The sequence below is a fragment of the Lissotriton helveticus genome (genome assembly GCF_964261635.1).
Source record: "Lissotriton helveticus chromosome 1_1 unlocalized genomic scaffold, aLisHel1.1 SUPER_1_unloc_67, whole genome shotgun sequence".
NCBI classification, from domain to species: Eukaryota; Metazoa; Chordata; class Amphibia; order Caudata; family Salamandridae; genus Lissotriton; species Lissotriton helveticus.
In genome coordinates, this window is record NW_027611711.1 from 149,735 (window position 1) to 177,689 (window position 27,955).

General features: G+C 46.8%; 1 protein-coding gene across 2 annotated transcripts in view; it reads right to left on the reverse strand.

Moving 5' to 3' along the window:
- Positions 1-1,772: 1,772 nt before the first annotated feature.
- The window catches only part of LOC144806385 (uncharacterized), a 56,208-nt gene continuing 30,025 nt past the window's right edge, over positions 1,773-27,955 (reverse strand). For both annotated transcript variants that reach the window (XM_078672751.1, XM_078672750.1), the window contains one exon: positions 1,773-10,614. In XM_078672751.1, the coding sequence (XP_078528877.1) occupies positions 7,680-9,311 (1,632 nt within the window). In that variant the 5' untranslated portion in view covers positions 9,312-10,614 and the 3' untranslated portion in view covers positions 1,773-7,679. The remainder of the gene's footprint in view (positions 10,615-27,955) is intronic.

The following is a 27,955-nucleotide window of genomic DNA, read 5'->3' on the forward strand; positions in this document are numbered from 1 at the left end:
GACCAATGTTTTCTCCTATTTAGGAGTTGTGTAACGATTCCTTGAGTTGGTGCCCTTTGCTGACTTGCAAGAAAGGGGATATAGCGAAAGCTTTTGCAGCTGTTCTTAACTTTGCCAGCAGAGTGGAAGGGAAGCCAATAGGGGCTCTTTTGAAGATATATGAAGTCAAATATATCTCAAAGGTTAGTTATGGGAGTGAGATAAGCGGTTACATTGGGGTAGGGGCAGTGCAAAGTGCTGAAAACTCTTTCCTGCGACGTGCCCTTTCTGTCCCACAAAGCAACCCATTTTATGTCGTGCACGAAGAGTTGGGGATTTCTTTCCTCTCAGATGTACTGGCTTTCCGTCCCCTGTCTTTGTGGCTTAATATTTGGGCTTATTAACCCCTCCCATGCCCGTGTGCTTATGAAGAGCTGAGCTCGTCACGGCCGTTAGAATGCTCACACGCGGGGATTATTCCCCTGCTGTGCTGAGCGTTCTATTGAAACGGGCATGGCCGTGACAAGCTCAGCTCGTACACAAGAACCGTGGCTTATGACGAGCTGAGCTCGTCATGAGCACCGGGGCACTGTGCGCGCCCCTCCACTCCACCAGCACAGCAGGGGAATATGCCCCGCAGCCAAGGGGTTAAGAAAATACACTTGCAAAGATGTCCTACGGGAATGACTTTCACTTGACCATGTCTCAAGCATCCGATGGCTCCAGTATATAAGAGTTGGTCTCTCCAGGGTAGGTAGAAACTATTTGCTAAACCTGAGTGCATATGTAAGAGGGACCTTTCTCTGGTCAAAGAGTGTTTTTTAAGAATGAGCTGCTGTGAAAGAGAGGGAAATGAGCTGTGTAAGCCTAGTGTGCGTATGTACATCGTGTTAACCCCTTCGACGCTCATGACGAGCTGGGCTCGTCATGAGGTAGCCTCCTCGCACGCTCATGACGAGCCCAGCTCGTCATGAATAAAGGGCTTTACAGATTCTCAGCGTGCCAGCGGAATTCCGCCCGCACGCATGCGGTTAAAAACCGGACCAACCAGCGAACCTTATCTTCTAGGGCTTAAAAGCATCCATGATCTATTGACCCTGTTTCGGCTCAACCTCTTCCATTACCTCTTGGCACACCCTCGTGGCTCTCACAGAGGCCAGTGCCTCATGCCCAGTGGCTGCAACGGTGAGTCTCCTCAGGACATGATGCACTTTTTAAGGTTTTGTAGTTTTTATGCTGTCCCTAGAAAGTTATTTATTATTCCCATTCTCAAAAAAGCGGGTTTTAGGAGGGTGAGACCAGCTCTTATCTTTTAATAACTGCTCTAATGACACTGTTTTGAATATGCTTAACTTTTTACGGGTCGCTGTTAGACTCAGGTCAAGCTGCGATTAACTTCTGTACTGTAATTCATGAATTTTTATCTTGTGTTTTGATTAACTTGTACATATTATATTTGTCAATCTGTAACTTGGAAAATGTTTTATCATTTTATGTATGGTTTTCTTTTATAAAACCGAATAAAGTTTGTTGCTAATAATCAATAATTCATTTACACGGTAGCATGGTATCCCTCACAATAACTTCAGGAGTCACAGTCCACACAATGTATATGCGTTGTTCCCCCTACTTCCAAGTTTACATGTATCCCCAATCACCTGCCCAAACCTCTCCCTGCTGATGCCAATGTGGTACTCCGTCAACCCGCAGACCATATCTTTGGCCCCTTTGAAAGTGCCCATACAATAAAAATGCTGCAGTTGTAAATACATATCAACTACCATTTGTTGTGTTTGAAACATTTTATTGAATAATAAAACCTAATAAACATAAGCTGATTATTAAAGCAAAACAGAACATCAGTTGCCATACACATAAGAGACGATAGTTGTACATAAAAATCAACATAATGTAACACAGCAAAGTTATGTAGAGCACATTTCCTAATTTCGGGCAATCTTTAAAGTTCAACAATAGAAACGTTCATAAAGAACAGGAAAGGAAACAAAGAAGGTAGGATACAGTGATTTCATTAATGTAATGCTTCCTACATATAGAAAAACAAATACTAATTATTTTGCTTAGGCATAAAAATGCCTTACATTAAAATACTAAGAGAAATATATTGAACAATGAACATTTCATATGTAATTAGAATTCAATTTGAATATTGTATCCTCCTAAGCATTATTTGACTCATGATTACAACCTGAATGCTTTCTGGAAAGGAACCACCTCATGGGGTTCAAAATCACATCTTTTCCAACAATAGGATTCAAATGATAAACTTGAATTTCAATTCAATTTATTGATTTAGGCCATTTTGGAGATCAACAATTTGAAATATATACAACATCCATACACTTTTGTAAAATTGTCTCCTAAACTTGAATTCTATCCACTTTTTGATTAAACACTTCCCATTCCAGCAAGCATCACAAGACCACTTGTTGTTATCTTCCCAATTAGTGATAATGTTTCGGCTGGCAACAACAATAAATATATTTAGAATTTTACCTCCGAAAGCAAAAACATGCCATTTCTGAATCATGGTGCACAATAAAATGTAGGAACACAAGGGCATATTTTGGTGTAGCATTCATTAAGGTTTGACCAGGCTTGAAACTAGAATTCTTGATTTTTTGGACATTTAAATGTCATATTTTTGAAAGAGTTCTAACAGACCCAGCACGAGCTCACCGAAAAATAGAAGATGACTGAATTGTACTTAGAGAAAATGTGCTGATAAGTAATCTATTGATATAAAATACAGTGGTCAGGCAATGCTTGTAGATCTAATCTATTCTAATTTTAACTCCATAGTTTGTTCAATAAATTGACTGAGCATAATACTTGAAGGTCCATCTCTCAGATCAGTTCTAGTACCGTTTTAGTTGCGATAACACTAATAGAGATCATTGATAAATAGATTTTAAAAGCCATGGGTGGAATTGATCCTGGGTCTAAATCTAGATTATTGTCTGCAATAGAAACCAGTGCAAAAAGATCAAATCTAAAAACTTTGAATATGTTTATTATAGTGGTTTGGAGTAAACCCAGAAGACACACATTGTTACTGAAACTCAGAAAATGTATCTAAAGATTATGATTACATCCTATTTTATGTCCAGAGACTGCTTTAGCTGCTTTCCTGTTTAAGTTTAAAAAAAAGAAGACTATAAACTAACTAAGCTAGACGTGACTTTATAACTGGTTAATCAAACGTTTCTGGAGGTTTAGTATATATAAACAACTCCTTTTTTCTATGATGTACCATATAAAATTGATGCTCTTTTGGTAAAAGTACATAATGTCAAAAAATGCAATACTGCTTTCAAATCAATTTACTTTTGAAAGCTTGAAGTGAAAGACATTTCTAAGTGGCATTTGCTTATGAGTAGGCGCTAATGACCATTTCCGGATGACAATGTAATTAGCATTTTTTGTATAAGCTGTGTTAAAAGTATGGGTAGGAAAAATAGCTATTTTGGCCAAAGGCTCCCCTTTCTATATGCATGCTAGTTCTAATTCGTACACAGAATCACATTTTTATGTTGTACACTGTAATGTTAGAGGAATCTATTTTACCCTTCTGATAAGCAAGGGATGACGATGAACCGTTTTTCGTCCCTGGTTTTAAACGGATTCAGGTTAAAAAAAATAGTTGTTTCCCGCATGCTGCTTTCATGCGACTTAAATCCCTTCAGTGGAAGAGGCGGCTGCATGCCTGCAGATATGGCCAGATCAGTACTTGGCTGCTTCGGTTCTCCAGTTGGGCTAGAATAGAAGCTGATAAGGGCAGGGGCATAGCTTCCCATTGGTGCAGCAGGTGCGATGGCACCAGGTCCCAGATACCTTAAAGGCCCACTGAACCCTGATAACTGCTATTTGTCACAGTTCAAACAGAGGCCTGAGGGGCCCACAGAACAATGATTATTGCTGTTTTCCACAGTCAAAACAGAGGGCAGGGGTCACATTTCCTTTCTTACCTTGGGACCCAGGGCACACTGGCTAGGCCACTGGTTAAGGATGCAGAGGGGAAGAGGTGGCAAGACAGATGGATTAATTAAACAGCTCGACGATGACTTCATGCCTGGGTATTAAAGTATTCATCGCAATTAAAGACTGAAGCAGGAATAAATCTCATAATATAGGAAGGCCTATGTACAAATGCAGCTCGATCAGACAGGTCGGGAACACCTAATGGCTTTGAACTTGATAAAGCCACATTAATCACTGGTCTTGAAATACAAATGGCAGCATGAGGCACGCAGAGGTGTAATCTACGTAATCTCATTATGTTCAGGGTACGGGAGGGTGTTTAGGGAATAAAGCACTTTGACAAAAACATTTCCGCCACCTTAGAACTTCATTCTTCCTTCTCCTACCCTTGTATACAAGTAGTACCACATTCTTTGTATACCTGAATTAAATAGGCACAGAAAATGTACCATATTTAAAAACCCAGTTCAGAATTACATGGAAGGTGCACTGTCCCAGACTACACAAAGGTGCAGTCTTCGGTGGGTGCTGTCATCCCACACAGGGGGAGTACACCAGATTATGCTGGAAAAAACATGTGGTGCCCCAACGTAGGCACAGTTGTAAACCACCAGTCTGCTGACATAGTGAAGCGCCTGGCAGCTATGAGATGAGGTGGCACGTTTCCCCTGCAGGTGGTTGGGGTGTGTCACGATCCTGTCAGGTGGGGGGTACACAATCAGTGCGCCTCCTGACTGCTTGTCTCCCTCCGCCATGCAAATTCATCACAAATCTCGTCCCCTTTTAGCTACAGTAGGGTTTTTCAACACTACCAGCGCCAGACCCTGCTGCAAACCCAGCAGGTCTCCCAGTTCTTTCATGGCCATGGCACATAAAGGCAACGTCCAGGACCTCATGCCACTGCGTGACCTGCCGATACAACTGGAGCAGCTGCAAAAAATCTTTGTGTCCTGCCAGACACTGACTCGCCCTATTGTGGGCAGTATCCAACATATTCCCCAATGAATTAGATTGTGCCAGTGGCAGACCCATCTCCCTATTCCACCCAGGCGTAACAGTGGCGATGGATGTATCACTTCTGGGATGGGAAGGTCATATGGGAGACATAGATTAGGGAACCCTCGTCAGCGGCAGAGACCCAACTCCACATCAAGCTGTTGGAGTGGCGAGCATTTCACTTAGCGGTGAAGGTCTTCTGGTCCACCATCACAGGAGGGCTGGTGCAGCTTCTCACAGACAAGGCAGTCAATGACGATGGTCTCATTAGGAAGTGTCACACTTGAACTTGTTTGACAGCGAGCCAAGGATTCACCGGCTGTAGTTGTATGGTCCGACGAACGGGCGCTGGAACTGCTTAGTTGAATTTGACTTCCTCCCAGGTACGCTGCCCCGAGATACAGAAGAATACTTACTGGGTTGTATTGAATATAGTTGAGAAGCATTTTGGAGAGACGGCGATCTACCGTCCTGATGAGACCATGGTAATTAACTGGAGCGGTCAAAATATTAACTATACAGGGACTATTTCATATAAATTATGTCTTCTAAGAATAGCCTTTGCTTAACTTGTATTGTACAAAAGTATTTACAGCCCTATTTCTGTGTACAAAATGTGGATCGGACAGTTTTATCATCATATCACTTTCATCTTGAGCACTGCGCAGTCATCACTCAACGCTTTATATATACACTTGATGCTGAGAATACAATTAGAATTTTTGGAAATGAAAAGGCATCATCTGAATTCTAATCATGATAAAAATGGTGAATTAATATCTGCCCAGGGCCTGCATATGTGATACAGACCTGTGAGATAATGAACTCACAGACCCCTGTATTTGTTCACAGTGCACATGGGAAGTGCTTATATGAGTCTCTGCTTGTCACTTCTGGAGCAGAATGACGTCGACACTGAGCTGCACAATGTCTCCTACTGCGTGTAGCAGGACTGCTTTAAAGTTTGCGGATCTAGTCTGGCATGTGGGGAATATTCACAAGGTAAGGAATCTGCAGGTAAAGGAGTATTAGCATGAATATGGGACCCCCTCTATAGATATTTTCTAGGTCAGGGAAAGAGGGGAAAACAACAACAATATACAATATTTCCCTCACGACCTATTCCAATTTCAACCAGACACAAAGGCAAGTAACTGGTTTGTTATGTTTTCCTGCTGTTGTATATTATCTAATTCTGGGTGGTGAACTCCGCGGAGCTTGCAGAGTTCCTAAAAACTCTGCTCAATGGAGCGTAGCTAGGTTTTTTTCAATGCTCACGCTCTTCAACGTCATGTGCTGGAGCGAGGAAAATCCACCACCTGATGAGATTTTTCCTTGCTCGAGCTCGCCAAGGTCTAGTTGGCGAGCAAAATCAACCTCCTGGCGAGATTTCTCAAAGTTGGTCATCGGATTTCTCAATGCAAGTGGTCGCGGCAGGTCACAACCACTCGCGTTGAGAAACCTCCCTTCGCATTGACAAAGCAGCCGCTCGAGTAGAAGCAACTGCACCCTCTTGTGCTGCACATGATGCCTTTCGCGATTATTTTTACAGGGCGGGACAAACACCCCTGGATCAAAATAACCAAGAAGGGCATGACCCTAACGCACTCCGCTGCTCGCGGAACTCCGAGTAGAGCGCCAGAGTTTTTTTGTCACTTCACTGAGTTCTTCATTGAGGAACTCCACCTAAGCTTAATCTTATCATGAAAATATAGATATCAGTCATATGTTAAGAAACAAGGGTGAGTAGAAACATTTTGGGTGGAGTAAAATTTGAGACATTAATATTTGTGATTTTTTTGGCAATTTGTTGATTTTTGCAAGCACTAACACTTCTCTGTGTAAAGTAAAGATCTTGCGAGTTATGTAACTTTCACATACTCAAATTGTGGATTTTGTTGCAATTAAAAATGTTCAAGGCCTGAAATTTCTTTGGAGGTTGCATGTGGGCAGCCTAAATTATCCTGCAAGAGTTTCTTGATGAATTCTATTGCAACTACAATATGTGCTCTCTCATGTAAAGTCAGGTTGTTAGAAGCTTTTCTGCAACTCAAGATACGCCTTACTTTTCACCTGGTGTGGATGCATTTCTCATGTTTAGTGAGATCTCCTTTCTGAGTAAAACGTTTATGGCTTTCCCCTCCTGTATAAGGCTTTAGTCCAGTTTGAATTCTCTCATATGAGGTGACATTGTATTCGAGACTAAACCTTATCTGACATTCAGAACACACATAAGGCTTTTTTCTCCCGTGTGAGTTCGCTCTTGACAAGTGAGAAGTAATTTGTAGCTAAATCTTTGCTTGAATTTCGAGCACTCATAAGGTTTTTTCCCCAGTATGGGGTCTATCATGAAGCAGACAGTCTTTCAGATTCAAGCGTTTATGGCAAAAGGATTTTCTCCACAGTGGAGTTTCTCATGGTGAGATAGCGTTTTTCTCTGCAGCTTTTCTGGCATTTAGAGCACTCATAAGGTTTTTCATCAGTATGGAGTCGCCAATGGTTAGTGAGGCTGTGCCCATCAAATAGGAATTTCTGGAATTCACCGCATTGGTAATGTTTTTCCCCTGTGTGCGTCTGCTCATGCAGAGTGAGATTAAGTTTAAAATTGATGCTTTTCTGGCATTTGGAGCACTGAATTATTTTGATGGTGTGTTGTCTTATGGCGCTTGTAACCATCTCTACCTCTGAATCTTTTCTGACAATTAGAGCACTGATAATTTGTTTTCTCCAGTGTGGATTCTCACATGTTCAGTGAGATGAGATTTATGGCTGAAACATTTTTGACATTCGGAGCACTGATAAGGTTTTTCCCCAGTGTGGATTCTTATATGCTGAGTGAGACGGCTTTTGTCACTGAAACATTTCTGGCATTCAGAGCACTGATAAGGTTTTTCCCCAGTGTGGGTTCTTATATGCTGAGTGAGATTGCCTTTTACAATAAAACATTTGTGGCACTCCGAGCACTGATAAGGTTTTTCTCCAGTGTGGGTTCTTATATGCTGAGTGAGACGGAATTTGTTTATGAAACATTTCTGACATTCAGAGCATGGATAAGGTTGTTCCCCTGTGTGGGTTATTGTATGTTGAAAAAGACTTCTTCTGTCTCTGAAACTTTTCTGGCATTCAGAGCACTGAAAAGGTTTTTCCTCAGTGTGGGTTTTTATATGCACCGTGAGAAGGCGTTTTTCACTGAAACATTTCTGGCATTCAGAGCACTGATAAGGTTTTTCCCCAGTGTGGGTTCTTGTATGCCGAATAAGCCAGCTTTTTTCACTGTAACATTTGTGGCATTCAATGCACTGATAACGTTTTTCCCCATCGTGGATCTTTCTATGCCGTGTGAGACTACTTTTTATACTGAAACATTTCTGGCATTCAGAGCACTGATAAGGTTGTTCCACAGAATGGGTTATTGCATGTCGAGAAAGACTTTGTTTGTTATAAAACCTTTCCTGGCAATCAGAGCGCTGATAAGGTTTTTCCCCAGTGTGGAATCTCAAATGTGCAGTTAGAAGTGATTTAAGTTTGAAATGTTTTGGGCATTCAGAGCACTGATAAGGGTTTTCCCCAGTGTGGATTCTTATATGTTCAGTGAGTCTGATTTTGAAACTGAAACATTTCTGGCATTCAGAGCACTGAAAAGGTTTATACCCAGTGTGGATTCTTGTATGCCGAGCGAGCCTGTCTTTGCCAATGAAACATTTCTGACATTCAGAGCACTGAAAAGATTTTTCCCCAGTGTGGGTTCTTATATGTTCAGTGAGTCTGATTTTGTAACTGAAACATTTCGGGCATTCAGAGCACTGAAAAGGTTTATACCCAGTGTGGGTTCTTGTATGTCGATTGAGACAGCTTTGGTCACTGAAACATTTCTGGCATTCAGAGCACTGGTAAGGTTTTTCCCCAGTGTGGGTCATTGTATGTAGAGTGAGTCCTCTTTTGTCACTGAAACATTTCTGGCATTCAGCGCACTGATAAGGTTTTTCCACAGAGTGGGTTAATGCATGTCGAGCTAGGCTCGGTCTGTTACAAAACCTTTTCTGGCATTCAGAGCACTGATAAGGTTTTTCCCCAGAGTGGATTCTCATATGATCAGTGTAATAAGATTTACGGCTGAAACTTTTTGGGCATTCAGCGCACTGGTAAGGTTTTTCCACAGAGTGGGTTAATGCATGTCGAGATAGGCTCGGTTTGTTACAAAACCTTTTCTGGCATTCAGAGCACTGATAAGGTTTTTCCCCAGTGTGGCTTCTCATATGCTCAGTGAGATAAGATTTACGGCTGAAACTTTTTTGGCATTCAGAGCACTGAGAGAGGTTTTTCCCAGAGTGCATTCTGCCAAATTCTGTGAGATGAGATGAATGGCTGTATCTTTTTAGGCACAGGTAACTTTTTTCCCCAACATCGGTTAATTTGCCCGCCCAGATTGAGGCGGGCTTGAACACTGAATTTGTTCTCACAGTCCGTGTTTTTGTAAGGTGTATTCCTAGAGTTAATATCTCTACATTTAGTTTTCTCTTGCTTATATGCCACGGTAAGAGTGAATCCGATTTTAGAGTCGGGCTTGTTTAGATAATGTTCAGCATTTATCTCTAAAAGAAATTGTGTGTAATCTTCTTAACGCTTGAATAGAGCAAACTATGTCAGGAAACAGCCCTGTAACACCTGTCGAAATGTTTCTAGCAGATAATAGTCTTTAGGTTATAGCCTATCCGGCAATAACTTATTTTGTGACTGAAGTTTTTCTCAAATCTATTTGTATAGGTTCTTAGTAATGCAGTGATAAGGTGTTAGTCTGATATTTAATGATTAAACTGATAAGTACCTTTTTGAACTGACGTAATGGCAGTAACTGAGGGTGTTCGAACGTGCACAGTACTATTGTGAATCACCAGTCGCAGAACATCAGTTCCTTTTACCCTTTCTGTTTGATGTAAGGTTAAGGTTTGTACTTTTGAAGACGAGGATTTATTTAATTACCTATAGCACAACGGTGCTCATTTAATCCATTTTTATATTTAACACTTTTACATATCACGCATGCACAGCAGAATGTTGACGCGATTTACATAGAATTACAGAACAGTACAGAATAAAAAGGAAACAATCTGAGATGGTCATGAACACAATAAAGTGGTGAATTTTTAAGGTTTTCGCAAGAGTGAGCAGAGTGGGTCTTTGTATTCTATCCAGAGGCAGATAGTCTCAGACTTGCGTAATTGGTTAAAAACGGTTGTTGAACAAAGGTGATTTTCCAATCTTTTGGTTGTTAAAATGTCAGCTTCGGAGTCTTCTCTCAGCGAATTTTCTTTGATGGTTTGCAGAAGAAACCTTTTGTTATAGCGTTCTTTTATGCAATGTGTGCTTCCTCTTTGGAATTACATGATGTTTTAGATGAACGTTATTCTGTGCACAGATATGGCTTTGCTCTGGGTTAATGAAATGCTAAATTAGAGACTTCACTTACAGGTATAGTACTTTCCTCAGCTCCAACTTCCTCGCCACACTTAGACTTTGGAAATTGTTTAAACGTAGAATGCTGGATGTCCTTCAGTTTTTCAAAATAATCCTTCTTATGGCACTGACATTCAGTTGCCTAGTGCAAATCTTGCTTTCTTCGTCAGTAATTTCAATCACCTATAGTATTAAAATTAAATAGTTAAAACATGTAGATTTCCAAAAATATAATTTACAAGCCAAATCAATGCAGAATTTTGAAAATGTTGAGCTGTTTTTCAGACAGAGCAGAGTGTAGAATGGTAGCCTGAGAGTACGTGGATGTAGGAGTGAGGATTTGTAGAATTTTCAACATTTTATTAAGCTCACAAAGGATACATGCACCCTATGGACTTGTGACATAAAATCCAAAAGGCAGAAATTAAAGTCATATGCACTGGCACCAAACAGATATTTAAAAAAGGATACAATTAATTAATTTGTAATGTAGATTTCTGGGACGGGTATTTCCCCTCCATGGACAAAAGGCATTTTTCCCCTGCCCTGAGTTGCCACCTACTTGTACGTGGTATCCTGACTTTGGAGTTCTGGTCTCTGCCTCACGCAAATCTATTGTGTATTGCGAGGACTATGCCTAGACCAATCCCTCAACTATGGTTCAGAGTATGAATCAAGGGCAATGAAATTAAGGCGTACTTTCATGTGTTCATTTTATTCCACCTGATTATCAGTTGTTAGGTTTTTCTGCACCTGGATGTACCGGGTGCAGAAAAACAGGACACAATTTTTTTCCAGATAGGAAAATTAGACTGAAAAGACGCACAAGACTCTGGGTGCAGCAAAAGCAGCGAAGACTTATGCTGTTTTGTACTACCTGGGGGAAACACACAATTTTCCCTCTGTTAGAAATTTCGTTCCCCTTCCCTCCCCTGCTTAAAACTAGTGCTAAATAAAAGCAGAAATACACTATGAAATAGTGAATGGCATGTCCTGCGGGGCCTGCGCTCATTAACAGCCGCGACCGACGCGGCAAGGGGCACTTGCTGACTGCTGGCCACGCAGGAACGGCTTGAGGAGTCTACAAGACGACCGGGTGGGAAGCTGCTTCTCCCCTCCCCCCACCCCTGAGATACACTGGTGCACACTTTGGCCCTCAACTGCTGCGCGAAAGGCCCGGAGCTATAGACTGCGCCTTATCCACTTGAACCACCGGACACACGACGGTCGCGACCCAACGGATCATCTGCCCCCGGTGCTTCCTCAGAAGGACACGACCTGAGCCCCTGGCACTACCTGTGCACGCCGCCTGCCCCATGTCTGGAGGGGTGTTGACACGCACCGGAACGGGGAGCACATCGGTGAAGGGGAAAACGCCAAAGACCTCGTCCAAGATGGACGCCGACCACGTGGCGTCGAAACTGGATTCGGTCCTGGCAGCTATGGAAAGAATGGAGGAGTCCCTCCAACAGACGCGCACCTCCTTAGAAACGAGGATAGACAGTGTGGCAATAGACCTGACGCACCTCAGAGCTGACCACAAGAAACTGCAGGAACGCACCACGATGCTGGAAGGCACGGTGGCAACGATGGAACCGACGGTGACCCAGTCTGACAGGCACATACAGAATCTCCTCAACCGGGTGGAATTCTTGGAAGAACGCGCAGAGGATGCTGAAGGGCGGGCGAGAAGGAACAACATCCGCCTGGTGGGCATCCCGGAGAAATGGGAGGGGATGGACCCTACACTGAGAGTGGAGGACTGGCTACGTGACCTGCTGCCGGAAGGCACACTATCGCCCCACTTTGTGGTGGAACGTGCTCACCGAGTACCCACGAAACCCCTCTCAGCTGGCTCGAACCCCAGACCTATCATCCTACGAGTCCTGAACTACAGAGACCGTGATGCGATTTTGAGGGAAGCCAGGAAGCTGGGGGAGATCCGAATTGACAACACTACGGTAATGTTCTTTCCGGACTATACAGTGCAAGTGCAAAGACAGAGACACTCTTTCTTAGAGGTGAAGAGAAGATTGCGACAAGCTGGCCTTCAATACTCGCTGCTCTTCCCTGCCAAACTACGGGTGGTGGCGAAAGATAGGACGCACTTCTTTGTGAACCCTGATGAAGTTGAGGCCTGGCTTGACGAGAACATGCCTGACGTGCCTAGACAAGCGCACGGGACTGCCACCATGGAACGCACACGAGGGGCTCGAAAACGCCGCCGACGCAGAGCTCTCACTCCTCCCGGAGCTCGAGGAACACCGGCTCACTCCCCATCTGCGCATGAGAAGATGCAAGGACAACAGGATGCTCTCCGCAGCGTGGCGGAAATCAGCAGCTCTCCGGCTCCATCGCCTGCCCCGATCGCTAACCCGACGCCCCTCCAGAGCGACGATGAAGCGATCTATGGTTTACCAGACTCCCAACGTACGGACGACCTGCCGGACGTCACCCCACAAACTGCCGACCTGTTTGGCTGAGCTGGCCGGGGCGGTTTCCCGCCTTTGTGCACTGGAGCGACCAGGACTACACGAGTGCTCCACGGAGCCCCTTCGCAAGCGAGGGCCTGCACGACTGCGAGCTGCTGAACCCCGCTCTCCTTGAGACCCCGAACTTCGGCCAGGTACTGTGACCACCGCACACGCGCGATCACACTGCACACTGCTGCGTAGGGGTCGCCTTTTCTGTGATACTGCACGCGCCGGCTGGCGCTCCCCGAGCCATCCGGGGAAAGAGATCTGCTCCTGGAGACATAGCCCCCACCACTTGCCACTTGAGAGTACTGCCGGCTTCGCCCTGAGAGACAAGATCTGGGCAACTGCCAGACAGCGATGGCCTCCCTACTCTACCCGGGAGGGCTGCTACGCTCCCATTGAACTACACTGCAATTGCAATTGTTATACAATACGTCACAAGATAACCCCTAAAACTGTATAGTTTACGAGCTCATTTGAGAGTTTGGACGGCGACATGTTGTGCAGCCGACCTTTTGGCATTTCAGGTAATGTTGCCATGTTGAGGCTTTATGTTCCCCCCCTTTTCCCTACCCTTCTACACCACTGGAGTTCGTCACACTCCATACTGAGACCCTGGAGCGGACTAGTGCTGGGGACGAGACTTTGGGCCTAGCGGGAGGCGCTGCTTGGGAGTTTCACGAGCAGGGGAGCTGGAGGAGCTTACACATTGAAGCGCTATGTCTGAGGTACGGATATGCACCTGGAACATCAGAGGAATGCACACACCAGCTAGGCGCTACCAGATCTACTCCTACCTAAAAAGACACAAGATAGGCATTGCACTCCTTCAGGAAACACACTTGAATCAGACAGAGGTACTGGCACTGCATCGCAAGTGGCGCGGACAACTCTATGCTACCACCTACTCCTCATATGCATGCGGCGCACTGATATGGGTCCGCCCTGGGATCCCCTGGACAGTCACAGACACTGCACTAGACCAGGTGGGCAGGTTTGTTGTAGTGCAAGGAAGACTGGATGGCCAACAGATAGTGCTGGCATCGCTGTATGCCCCGAATACTGATCAGGGAGACTTCCTGATGCACCTCTCCGCGACGATGGCGTCCTGGCACGCGGTCCCGTGGCTACTGGGGGGAGATTACAACTGCGCATTAGACATAACACTGGACCGCTCATTCCCGCCCCCCATAGGCGCTCCAACGCGTGGTGCCACGAAGGCACTGCTGGAATGGGCTGACCGGTGGGATCTCCATGACGTTTGGAGATCGCGCAACCCTGGGACGCGGGCCTACTCATACTACTCAGGCGCCCACGAATTACATGTCCCCCTGGACAGATTTATGGCGACTACTGCACTACTGCCCCTAGTGACTGACACATTATACATGGGTCGCACGCATTCAGACCATAACCCACACTTTTTATCCATAGCTTGGGACCGCCCGCGCCCCCCCATTCCCACCTGGCGACTACAACCAGCGCTCCTGCTTGATGCGGCTTTCCGCGAATCCCTCCTTACACACACCTCCCAGTACTTTGAGGACAACGCGGGCACGGCTTCCTCCCCCCAGGTTGAATGGGATGCCTTCAAGGTAGTGGTCCGTGGACACTGCCTGAGGACACAGGGTCACATGGGGCGACAACTAGAAAGTGAACTGACCCGGATAGAATCCGACCTACTGGATAGGGAGGGGGAGGCAGTTGACGGTAGCGCTGATTCACTGCAGGGGGCGCGCGCAGAACATGCAAGCCTACTGGAGCGGCTCCGAGACATTAACTACGCAGCGCACTCGGCGAGGACACATCACTTAAGTGATAGACCTGGCAAGTTACTGGCCTGGCTGATTTCACAGGAATCCCGCTCATCCCTAGTGGCGGCGATATACGCGGAAGGGAGGGGCCTATTGTACTCGCAACATCAGATTCACGATGCAGTCACTCACCACTACGAAGCATTATATCGCTCCCGACTGCTGCGCACACGCTCGGACATTGCTCATTATCTCTCCCCTCTGCTCATGCCACACCTGACTACCACACAACAGGACGAACTAGGAGCCTCGCTTGACCCTGACGAGATCCGCGAAGCAATTTTTCACCTATCTAACGGCAAATCCCCTGGCCCGGACGGGCTTCCGGCCGAATTTTATAAGGCAGGCGCGGATATACTCATTCCGCGGCTTCTGAGCGTGTATGCCGCAGCAGCGGAAGATGCGCTCTTACCCGCATCGTTGAATGAAGCAACCCTGATCTCCATCCCGAAGCCTGACAAGGACTGCACGCAGATGGGCTCTTACCGTCCCCTGGCGCTGCTAAACACGGACTATAAGATACTGGCCTCCACACTAGCCCGGAGACTGGCCCCCTATGTGCCCTGCCTGGTGCACCAGGACCAAAACGGTTTTGTTCCGACACGCCACACCTCCCACAATATCCGCCGCCTATTCCGTATATAGGAATACGCCACCCATCAGTGGCCCAGAGCAGGATGCCTGGTACTAGACCTTGAAAAGGCCTTTGACTCGGTCGAGTGGCCCTACCTGGGAGCGGTTATGGAAAAGTACCAACTGGGAGGAGGATACGAAGCCATGGTGGGCCTGCTGTACGACAAACCGACGGTCCGAGATCGCACGGGCGCGCTGCTCTCGGACACTATTCGGGTTCGGAGAGGCACCAGACAGGGCTGCCCCCGTCGCCTCTATTGTTCTCCTTGGCCATGGAACCCCTGGCCACAATCCTCAGGACTCAGGGGCCTGAATGGGGGATCCCGCTAATAGATGGCCTCCGCGCAGTGTCACTATATGCAGACGACCTGCTGCTGTACGTCAGAGACATAACTAACATCCCTGACTCCCTGGCCGACGTCTTCCAAACTTTCGAAGAAATGTCTGGACTGCGAGTTAATTGGTCCAAATCGGGGGCTTTTTCCTTTAGTCCAGACACGCCCGAATGCGACGTGCGTCTGGGCGGAGGTAGATTGCAATGGCATCCCACTACATTCCGATACCTGGGGATCCGAATATATCGGAATCCGACGGATATCCTAGAGGGGAATCTCCTGCGGGCCATCGCCTCGATTCGGGCACAGATCAAGTTCTGGAACACCCTACCTCTAAATGTCCCGAGCCGCATAGCACTTACTAAAATGATAGTGCTGCCCAGACTGCTGTACTATTTTGCCAATCTGCCCACATACGTACCAAATAAAATATTCCCTGACCTGGACACTCTGCTACGCAGTCTCATCTGGAACACGGACCGGCCCCGCGTAGCGCTGACCAAGCTCTACATGCCAACTGAGCAGGGGGCCTAGCAGTCCCTCACATGGAGCTATACTACCTCGCGGCACAGATGCAGTGGGTGACGGGGTGGCTCAGCGGCAAACACCTCGAAGATACTGCTTCGGACACTGCTGCCTGGACGCAAACACAAATTTGCACGCTGTTCCACCCGATAACCCGGACTCCCTGCCCCTTACAACTACACCTGGCGGTGGCGCGCAGATGTTTCCTGCGTTGTTTACGGCTCACCCGGGTGACGACGCCATACGCTCCGATACTACCAATTCTGGGTACTCCAGGGCTAGTGGATGCACTAACTGTGACTCGACTAACTAGCTGGACTCAGGCGGGGGTGGACACTCTGGGAGATCTCTACACTGACGGAACGCTACTCACCTTTGCGGACCTGGCCGCTAGCACGGAAATCCTAGCTGGCCAGTTCCTACTGCATGCGTCCCTCTTACGCATGCCCACCCAGTCTTGGGGCGACATGAGGGACGAACTGCCGATGCACAGCTTTATGCAGTATCTCCACGTCATGGGAGATGGCTCACATGTCATACATTGGTTAGCGCAGGCCCTACTAATGCACTCGCAACCGTCTACATTGCCGCTACGGGACAAATGGGCGATGGATAGAGGACAAGCATGGACTGACAAAGAATGGGCGATGATCTTAGCCGGACCGACATACATCCCACGCAACCCCCATTTTAGAATAATTTAATTCTACATCTTGCACCGAGCTTATCTGACACCCGACAAGATAAACAGGTACTTCACAACCACTGATGCCGCTTGTCCGCGCTGCTCTCTGAACGGAGCGGACCTCTTGCACATGTTGTGGCATTGCCCCGATGTACACATGTACTGGACTGAAGTTATAACGCTGCTCACACGCAGCACTGGCGAGCAGGTACCGCACACGTGGGAAGCGTGCATCTTGGGGCTATACAAACGCACTAAACTTACCAAAGTGCAGACGTGCTTCTGGGACATGGGGCTCATAACGGCCAAACGTCTGCTTACCAAGCATTGGAAGGCAGCGACCCCCCCTCACGCACAGCACTGGCGCGCCTCCTTTACCAACTGGGGGCGAGCGGAAGGCACGGTGCTTCTCCGCGAGGAAACAGCGGGATTGCGTAAGTTCCCTATTGCTCAGCTCTGGGAAGACTTCCTCAAGGCGTTCCGACGCACCTGCCAGGAGCAGGGGATTACATGAGACACACTCGTACCGACGCATTACAACACCTCTTAACACCGGAAGCTGACATGGCCCTGCCCCCCTCTCCCCCGCTCACCCGCCTCTCTGGACTTTGAGATATACACTAACGACTATAGGCACTTACTATACTACGCACTGCACCGGACGCCCACACAGCGCCACACACCAGCCACAGCCTTTGCCTCGACTGACCTGCGCACTTCACGTGGCGAGAAGCCCTGCTAGGCCCTGCCCCACAACCGCCACCGCATATGAGGTCCTGTGACGAAATCCCCCCCTACCCCTTCCTTACTGGCCCTGCCCCCCAGATTTTCCCTGCCAAGATGTAGGCATAGGGAATGGTTTGTTAACTGGTCGTGTTTCCTGACCGGACCCATTTCTTCACACAAAGGAAGACGTTAGATGCAGCATGTCACTAACAAGAAGCGATACCTTATTGATCTTGAGCTACACATACCATGCGGAGCCACGGTGACACTTACACATTGAGAGAGATACGACTCTGCACACACCCTCACCCATGTTAACAAGAGACCCTCTGCACAGCCTATCAGATATCGCTGCGTCTCTTGCGACCTCCCAATACCAACGCTGGGAGACCACACAGACACCATACTACCAGACACTTGAGGCCTGCCTGAAACGGCTGCAGACTCACCCTGCCGCACATAACCACCTACCACTATGCCTCAGTGAGCTATACTATTGTACACCTAGTCGTTTCATAGTCAGCATTACGGTCACGGATCTGGTAAACCATCTGTTGCAGATCCCCCCCCCCGCTATTGGTTGCCTACGACTGACTATTCGGCTATTTGCGGGGAATTGGGGGATAGCTATCATGGCACTAATGCTGGGTGATCGCTGCAAAGCAAATCTCTACAATGTAAGACAAAAATACAAGATCTAATGCTAAAATACCTGCACATCGGATGGCTGCATATACACCCACATGAGACTCGCCGCCGGACCCCCGGGTTGTCGGCTAAATGGCTGTGTCATCTAGTCATAGGTTTACCCGATTGTTTTCTGCCCGGCTGACCCCTGAGAGCCGCTATGTGTAACATGTAAGATATTTACCATCTATGCAATAAAGGTCTTCAAAAAAAACAAAAAAAACAATGCTCTCGGAGAAACTGCAATTCAAGTTCAAGCTGATGTAGAGTTTGAATGCTGAGCAATGGAAGCAGCAAGGTATCAATGTGTTGCCGCTTTTTATCAATAAATTATCTAAAGGGAAAAAAAAAATGAAATAGTGAATGGCATGTGGTTTGACAGGCAGAAGAATCTGTTCCACGTGGCAACTCCCCAGTCAATGGGGTCAAACTTGTGACTGCACGTTACTGGGGTAAATCTACCACAAAGTAAAAAAAAACAATTACATGATATTTTTCTGCCATATCAGTACTATGCAACTTCTAACAAGGGACTATGAGAGGTCTTGGACCGGTCCTGTGACCTGTTACCAGACAGAGCGGTGGTGGCAATGCACCCTGTTGTAAGGATCAATAGCATGATGTGATCTTTGCATCATGGTCAGTGGAGTGGCGTCCTACTGACACACACATGTAATGCTCCATTTCTATGCCTGTGCCCAGACTTTGCGCTAACATCAAGTGCGTGTTTAGGGTATCGGTGTGCGTAGCTTAAATGCAATGTGAGAGTGCGACAGAGTAAACTGCATCTCCTGCCTGCCAGTTGTGTATGCAAGTGGGACCATATATCCCTTTTTATACCCTAGTTCAAAGTCCTCTGTTACGAAGGAATAATGTGCTCTACAAAGTACTCAGGTGCCTGCTGTGCCACCAGGGATGGTGTCAGCCTGACAGTTTATCTAAGTTGAAGGGACATCACCTGCAGGCTGAATTACTTAATGGAGAAGCTGTGTACCTGTCCTGCAGAGCCTAGAAGTCTGCCTAGAAGCTTTCCTGCCTGGTAAGAAAGGGAAGGGAGTTTGACTATCCAGCAGGAGGACAAGGCTGTCCTGGAAGAAGCAAGGTGCAACACCTCCTCGTTATCTGTAGGGCGGGCCGGAAAGCCATCCAGCAGGACCAGCTAGTCTGAGGGACACCCCCCCACAAGACTCTCGCAACAGTTCAAGGCAGAAAATAATACTCTACGACAACGTGATTGTAGAGGCCCAGTTGGACGACTGTTTGCTGCCAACCGGCCCGTTCAAGGTTGCATTTGCCAAATCCTGAACACAACAGAGTCTGAATCTACTGACTTCCTGGAGAGCCTGAGTCGGGCTTTTAGCTGCTGAATTTCTGACTACTCTGTGTCAGAGGCCCATGAGGGACAATAACTACTCCAGTGTCGAACACCCTGTCTGAGCTTACGCCTGTGGTCCAGCCGGCCACAGTGTGGGCTCAATTGCTGACGGTCGGGCCTCCAGAGGGGCTGCACTTACAGACAGGCCAGGTGTGACTGCTATCTTGGGACTGCTGATCTTCAGACGTTGAGTCCGTTGCTCACTTTGCCACTGGATTCAAGCAAGCCTGGCTGAAGACGGCTGAAATGCCAGAAACCGGTCCTCGGAAGCTTGTTTCCGGTCCAGGGAAGGCATGGCTTGGCATTTCGGGCTGGCCTGTTCCCATGAGGCACAGGGTCAGACTGATTTGCATATGGCCATGTCTGAACTGGGGTGGCAGAGTGGGCTAAAGAACGGTGATGGATTAAACCCAGATCTTTTGACTGGGTGAGAGTGTTTGATTGGTTAAGATGCTCCGTCCATCACCACCCCTTTTGTACCGCTTTGTCACCATAAGTCGGCAGGGTATGCTCAGACGTTGAGTCCCTTGCTCACTTTGCTACTGGATTCAAGCAAGCCTGGCTGAAGACGGCTGGAATGCCAGAAACTGGTCCTAGGAAGCTTGATTCCGGTCCAGGGAAGGTATGGCTTGGCAGTTCGGGCTGGACTGTTCCCATGAGGCACAGGGTCAGACTGATTTGCATATGGCAATGTCTGAACTGGGGTGGCAGAGTGGGCTAAAGAACGGTGATGGATTCAACCCAGATCTGTTGACTGGGTGTGAGTGTTTGATTGGTTCAGATGCTCCGTCCATCACCACCCCCTTTTGTACCGATCTTCAGGCAACTGCAAAGAAAAGACAGAGTGGGTGCCCTACTGAATGCAGCCCTACATCCAGGACAAAAGCGCTCCACAAAAGCCTGCTGGTGGGTCACTGCTCCCTCGAGTGTTCGGTGTGCCATTTAAGTGCTGGGAAACAGGAAAGAGACCAAGACAAGACTGACTCATCCTGTGGAAGGATAAGACGCTTACGAAATACAGTGCACATTAGTGAGAGTGATTAGACCAAAAACACAAAGTTTGCAAATATAGAGTGAGTAACATAGCTTGTCTTGTCCTGACACTCCCTGGCCAAATCACACTACATAAAACTAGATTGCCCTTTATCGAAGGCAGGTAGTCCTCCCAAGGTTCTGGAGGTCGCTGGGCTGCAAGACGACTTGACTTTTGGTTCTGGATCATCCAGGGATGCAGACAGGCCAGTAGGACTGGGACCAAGACAATAGTTCTCTACAGATCCTCAGCAGCAGAGAAGGCTGCAGTGCCCTTAGGTCACCAAGAACTGAAATTCATGGTCTGGGGATTGATACCTAAAATCTTGATTTAAGGGTGTTACAAGGGAGTGACAGGTAGAGGCTAATGGGCCCCTTTCCTGGGGTGTCTATACCCTCTATCATGCCCACCTCCTGTGGGAAGGGGACATAGTCCTAGCCCTGATTGGATAAGGCCCATCATCTTCAAGAGGGTGGGCACTACAAAGTGTACTTCACCTCGCCTCCAGCACCTGAAGGATGGAGTTAATAGAGGGGGCGGGGGGCACACCTCCTGTTGTATCTAAGGTTTCCCACCTATCTTTGCGCCTAAAAGGGGGTGAGGACAGGAAGATCGCTTGCTCCCTCTAACAGGAGAGGCTGGGGTCGCATTACCAAGGCGGCAAGGCCTTTGAAAATCCTTACCACAGATGGCTTCACCTGACTAGGAGGAGGTGTGAGCACCTCCACCCAGGAAAGGCATTGTTATTGACCTCGAAGTGCACAGGCACTCTCTCCATGAGGACAGAACACTGTCTGGTGGTAGCAGGCTGGCTCAGGCCAGTCGGTGACCACACTGAGGAGTGGTAGATTTTACGGGACCCCTCTAAGGGGCACCCTATGTGCAATTTTTTATAAATCGGACACTGCAATCAGCGCAGGTATATTTCCTAGGGCAGCGAAAACTATACAGCAGGTCTTGCTCACAGTCCTTATACTGCGACTGCCACTACTGAACATTAATCTTGAATTGTTAAACCAGGGCCAGGATCTGGACAGGAGCCAATGAACAGGAGGGCAACTCACCAGATAATAGAAGTCTTCTGTCTTCACACTCACTCAGAGAGAACAATGCCATCCCATGTATTGTATGACAAAGAGACCACAACCCTCAGTGAAACACTCACCTCTCAGATGGGATTCGTTAATAAGAATAAAATGAACCAAACGGGTCCCTGGGGACCCCACAGATACACCGTTCCTACCAGTACCATAAATGCTTGGGGTCCCGCAGGTAAACCTAACAGTGCTACAAAGGCTTAGGGGCCCTACAGGTAAACCTTTCCTAACCCAGTGCTACAAATGCTATGTGCTCACTGCAGCAGGACTGGGTGCTCTAGGGGCGCAATTAAGATGCTTGGCATTCATCTACCCTTAGCTAAGCCACGTGATAAAGGCAGTGGATCAGGATAATTCTCCTCGATCAGAAGTAGCTCACACTATCGAAAAGGTGAAGACCCTGGTATAACACAAACGCAGACTTGCAGTTAGGCTCTACCAGGACATGCAGTAAACTATTATTTTATGTATCTGTAGGATTAGATTGCAATGCAAGTTAATTCTTATGTCACTATTGTCGTAATTTGGCAGTACCTGAGTTAGCGTTAAGCTCAGCTACACAAACATTTCTGTTAACTTGACGAAACGTGTGGGGGCCATTTTGTATTCAGTGGCTTCCATTTTGTATGAACATGCGGCCTCGTGGTCCGCGTGCCCTTTCGTCCTTCCTTCATGCCAATGAACCTTTACCCTGCCCAGCAACAGGCTATTTTTAGCAATGGTCAGTCTCGCGCATGCGTACATCTGATCTTTGGACTAGAGAGCGGTCACTCCTTAGGAATGTTCCCCTAACTGACCAGTGGTATTAAGCTCCTCCCACATGTTGGCTGTGTTCCAAAAATGCCCTTATATGTACCTAAAACTGTTCAAATGTATACCACTTATCTTTTTATTGCTGCTAAACTGTATAAAAGAGGTCGCGCACTGATGTTCGGTGTGATACTTCTTGCATTGCCGAAGGGTGCTGTAGAAATGTACCACCACCCCATGGGGTCCTAATAAACTTGTCTCTTTGCATTTTCAGTTTTCGTGCCAATTTCTGTCTATGGTGTTTGAGGGTTTTTGCAGAGTATGTAGGCCTGACAGAACCCGATACCTCAATTGGCGACCACGAAGGGACTCATCGGCGACTCGGATGCCCGAAGGAGAGGTCACGACGAAGGATTGGAAACTCGCTATGGACGCGTACGCTGCCACTGAGTGACCCGAGTCTCGGCACCCACGGTGTTTTTCCCTTCCTTCTGATCTGACCTTCCAGGTGGCGCCGGTCCTTGACTAAGATTCTGATCGTTTGGCTTGTCGTGTAGTGCCTGTTTTGGCTGATTCGGCTACGGAACTTGGCAGTTGGAAATCTGGACACTTTTGAAGATCTTTGGTAAGCTTATGTTTGGTAAGGTAGTCTACTGACACTTACTGTGGCTTTTTGAATTTGAATTTGAATTTGTATGAGTTAGCTAACGTTTGGACCTATGATTTGAATTATATGTGGAGTGCACCTCACATAGGCAGGCATGTAGGGATATTTCTCTGCTTTTGAATTTGTTTGACGGCACATCGTGCGTAAGTACCCTTAAGTGCCATTTTATGTAATATCGCGTTTTTTTCGTGATATTTTGAACATGCCTGTTCTCAGCACACTCCGAGGAATGTGCTGCTTTGGAAATGGTACCACTTATCGATTAAATGAATCTCAGCCGGCTCCCCCAGAGGGGACTCCTAATCGCGAAATGTACATTAAATTTGGCCTTCCTCCCATAATGTATAGCACGTTATGGCACAAATACACTAAACCTGATCGCGAATTGCAATGGCCACTACATGGGTCATTCGACTTGCGAAAAGTCCAGTATGTAGAACAGTGTTTGTTTCAGCGCAGGTCTAGACAGGATATGTTTGATTGTGTGAGTATGTGGGAGAAAGCGGTGCGTGAACGAATGAAGCGTGCAGAAGCCTTGGCGGACAAAGAGCAGCGAAAGGCTGCTCGGGATAAAGCTTTACAGCTACAGGAGAAGGAATTGCAGGAACAGAAAGAGAAAGAGAGTCGAGAACGTAACTTGCAGGTTAATGGTCAGTTTCCTCTTCGGCGTCCTCTCTATCCTGTCCTTACTAATGAATTAGATGATTTTTCATTGTTAGATCGTTGCCCGCCTCCGTATGTTCAGCCTACGGCTCCGGATGTGGAATCGGACGAGGATAATCAGGACAGACAACGTACCAGGTTACATGCCGAGCGTATGACGGAATTGCGTTCGATTGCCCGTAAACTTAATGCAAATTCTATAACTGTTTCAGAGGTTGATGATTTTATGAGTAAGTGGTCCGACATGGAACGATTGTATTTTTTAGATCATTTTGCAGGCGAAGTTGTTGAGCGGTTTAGAAAACAATCTCCTGAGTTTGAACCTAAGGATATATCAGTTGGTCGTGAGAATTTCCGTAAAGGTGTTTTTGCTCTTTCAGATGCGGAGGAATTTTTCCGACGGTTGATTTGGTTACGGGATGAGGCGACACGATTGCGAGCGGTGAAAAAGGCATCGAACCCACCAGCGTCTGAATCGACGGAAACTTCTCGAGTGTGCCCTATCTATGGATCAGATAAGAGTGTTGCGATTAATGTTTTGCCTATGAGGGAAGCCGCACCTTTGTATGTCCCTCCCAAAGGGGACGGTACGGATGATGATAAGATGTCTAAAGATTCAAAGGGCTATTTTGTGTATAATTGGGTTTATACGCCATGGAATAGAGCAGATGTTATGGCACTTAAGAATGCTTTGCCTGACCCCCCTAAAAATCCAGCAGCTTTCTATGAAGGTGTGGAGGGTGCTATTTCTTCGTGTATTATGACATTAGTTGATATTGATCTTTTCTTTGGACTGATATTGCCTCCTGATATGTGGAGGGCGATTCGTAAGTTTGACGATCGAACGACATTAGGTACAGAGTGGAAGGACATAGTGAGAGCTGATTTAGATAGGGAACCTGCATGTAAACCGTGTCAGTTAATTTTAGAATTACCAACAGCTATCTTGAATAAATTAAAAACGCTTGTCCCCCCTAAGAAAATAGATTGGACAGTGTTAGCGTCTTGTAAGCAGAAGTCAGACAAATCGGTTTCTGATTTCTTCTCACGTTTTGAGGAAGCATTCCATGATTACAGTGGACAATCATTAACAGAGGACACGGGCAGGCACTTATTCGTAGACAAGTATGTGGCTAATCTCCTACCGGAAATTGCAAAGCGATTAAAGGCTAGTGAAAGTTCATGGACCACGACAACGCCTGCCTCCTTATTAACTATGGCTCAGTATTATGAACGTCAGGAACTAGAGGCTAAAGAAAGTAGTGAGACGAAAGTGAAGGACTTAAAGAAGAAAGTGATGTTGGCACAGGTTTGTGGTACGCAATCGAGAGGGAATGATAGGGGTAGACGAGGATCGTACGTTACGTCTCCCCCTCGTTCCGACATATTTGAGGATCAGTGTGCATACTGTAAGCAGTTTGGACATTGGCTCGCAGATTGTCCGGTACTTCGTGAACAGCGTAGTCAGAGAGGTCGAGGAAGTGGAAGGTCACGGAATAGTTATTCAGGACCAAGAGGTGGAGCAAATGATCGTGGTAGGTTTGAAGAGAGGGGTCGTGGTCAGGTTGAACATAATACTTTTGATCGGCGGAATCAATACCAGATAGCTGAAGGAGAAAATACTGAGTCACAGGATAATAGACATGCATAGGATTGCGTGGGATGGGGTGTGGAATCGGTTGAAGTACCAGTTGATCAAAGGGGTCCATATATATCAGCACATGTTTTGGGTTCTACTGATCAGTTTCTGGTCGACACAGGAGCTACTCGTAGTGCTCTGTCCAAACGCTTGGTTCCAAGGGCTCCCCTGTCTGGCGAAACGATTACAGCAATAGGGTTCGATGGAACACCTTCACTAAGCCCATTGTCTCAACCCCTTACATTTCATGTTGATAAATTTACTGCCCCATGTTCGTTTTTATTATCTTCAAATACACCAGATAATATTATGGGACTTGATAAGCTAAAGCATTTTCATGCAACAATACGCTGTGCCCCTGAAGGGGTGTGGGTTATTTTGAATGAGATCTACCCAGAAATTGAGAGATTGTGCCTCATGCAAGAGTCCGATGCATTAGCTTCCCTTCCAAGCACGTTATGGGCTACTTCCGATACTGATGTGGGTCGAATGATTATTCCTCCTGTGCGCATTACTGTGAAGGAGGGAGCGGTTTTACCTCGTGTTCATCAGTACAAGATCTCTAGAGAAGGCGAACTGGCTTTGACACATATTGTGAATGACTTGATAACGGCCGGGGTGGTGGAGGAAGTTCCCTACAATGTTTGCAACAGTCCAATTTTGCAGATTCTAAAGAAAGATACAGACTCCAAGATTTATCGTTTCATTAAGAAATTAATAAGATAGTTGTACCCCAGTATCCAGTAGTGTCCGATATCACCACATTACTTACTCTGGTCCCACCCACAGCTACTACATTTACGGTGATCGATTTGAAAAACGCTTTCTTTTCGATCCCCATTCATCCTGATAGCCGATATTTGTTTGGTTTTACATTAAATAATAAATCTTATAGATTTTGTCGAGTTCCTCAAGGTTACACAGAAAGTCCTAGCATTTATAGTCAGGCTTTGAAAAGACAACTTGATTCATTTGATTTGCAGTCTGGGGTGGCACTAATCCAATAGAGAGGTGTGGCGCCGCGGCCAGGGCGACTGACACTGGAATCTGGGGATCAGGGTTCGATCCCCGGCTCCGGCGGCAGGTTAGCCCAGCACCATGCGACTCTGGGCAATAGCTTGCTTAATCTTCCCGACGGCCCCCAGCGCCTAGAGACCCTAACGGGTGATTGTGCGCTATACAAAATGTGGATTATTATTATTATTATATGTTGATGACATTCTGCTTGCAGCAGACACACAGGAGCAATGCGAGGAGAGTACCCTCTCCCTGCTCTTTTTCCTTGCGGAACACAATCACAAGGTTTCGCAGAAGAAGCTACAATATTGTAGACCAAAGGTGACATATATTGGTCATCTTTTGTCTAAGGAGGGACGTGCATTAACATCAGACCGAATTCAAGCAATTTTAGATACACCAGTCCCTTGCACGCAGAAGGATGTTCGTGCTTTCATAGGTTTGACGTCCTTCTGTAGGCAATGGATACTAGGATTCTCGTACATTGTAAAACCTTTGTTAGCGTTGCTGTCCAAAACTGCACCACTCCCCCTCGAATGGACGGACGAATGTCAAAATGCTTTTGGACAATTGAGACAAGCTCTTTGTTCTGCGCCAGTGTTAGGTACACCAGATTACACAAAGCTCTTTACACTATATGTATATGAGAAGGATGGGTGCGCATTGTCAGTCTTGGTACAGTTACACGGAGATAAACAGAGGCCTTGCGCATATTTTTCAGCGGTACTCGATCCTGTGGCTCGAGGACTGCCTGGATGCCTTCGAGCAGTTGCAGCAACAGCAGTAGCTACACGGCAAAGTGAGGGAATAGTTTTGTCACACAAATTGTTGGTGTTAGTTCCCCATGCAGTAGATGCTTTGCTGAACCAAACGAAAACGCAACATCTAACCAGTGCCCGTTTAACGGGATACAAATTAACACTGTTGGCGCCACACATTACATTGAAGAGGTGCGCCACTTTGAACCCCGCTACTTTATTGCCATATCCTGTTACTGAGACCCAGGAGGAAGAACAACATGATTGTGTTTTTCTGACTGACGAACAAACAAAGGGTCGTGTCGATTTACAGGACACGCCACTTCCTGATGTAGATGGGGAACTATGGGTTGATGGATCGTGTGTGAGATTGCCAGATGGTACGGCTTCCGCAGCCTATGCGATCACGACACTTAAGACAGTGGTAGAAACAGCACGAATACCACAAAAATCTGCTCAAGCGGCTGAATTGATAGCCTTAACGAAAGCATGTGAGTTAAGCGCTGGTCTATGTGTGAATATCTATACTGATAGTCGTTACGCCTTTGGAGTAGCGCACGATTTTGGCCTACTCTGGAGGGAACGAGGGTTTATGACCTCACACGGAACACACATCATGTACGGAGAGTTGGTATGCGACCTC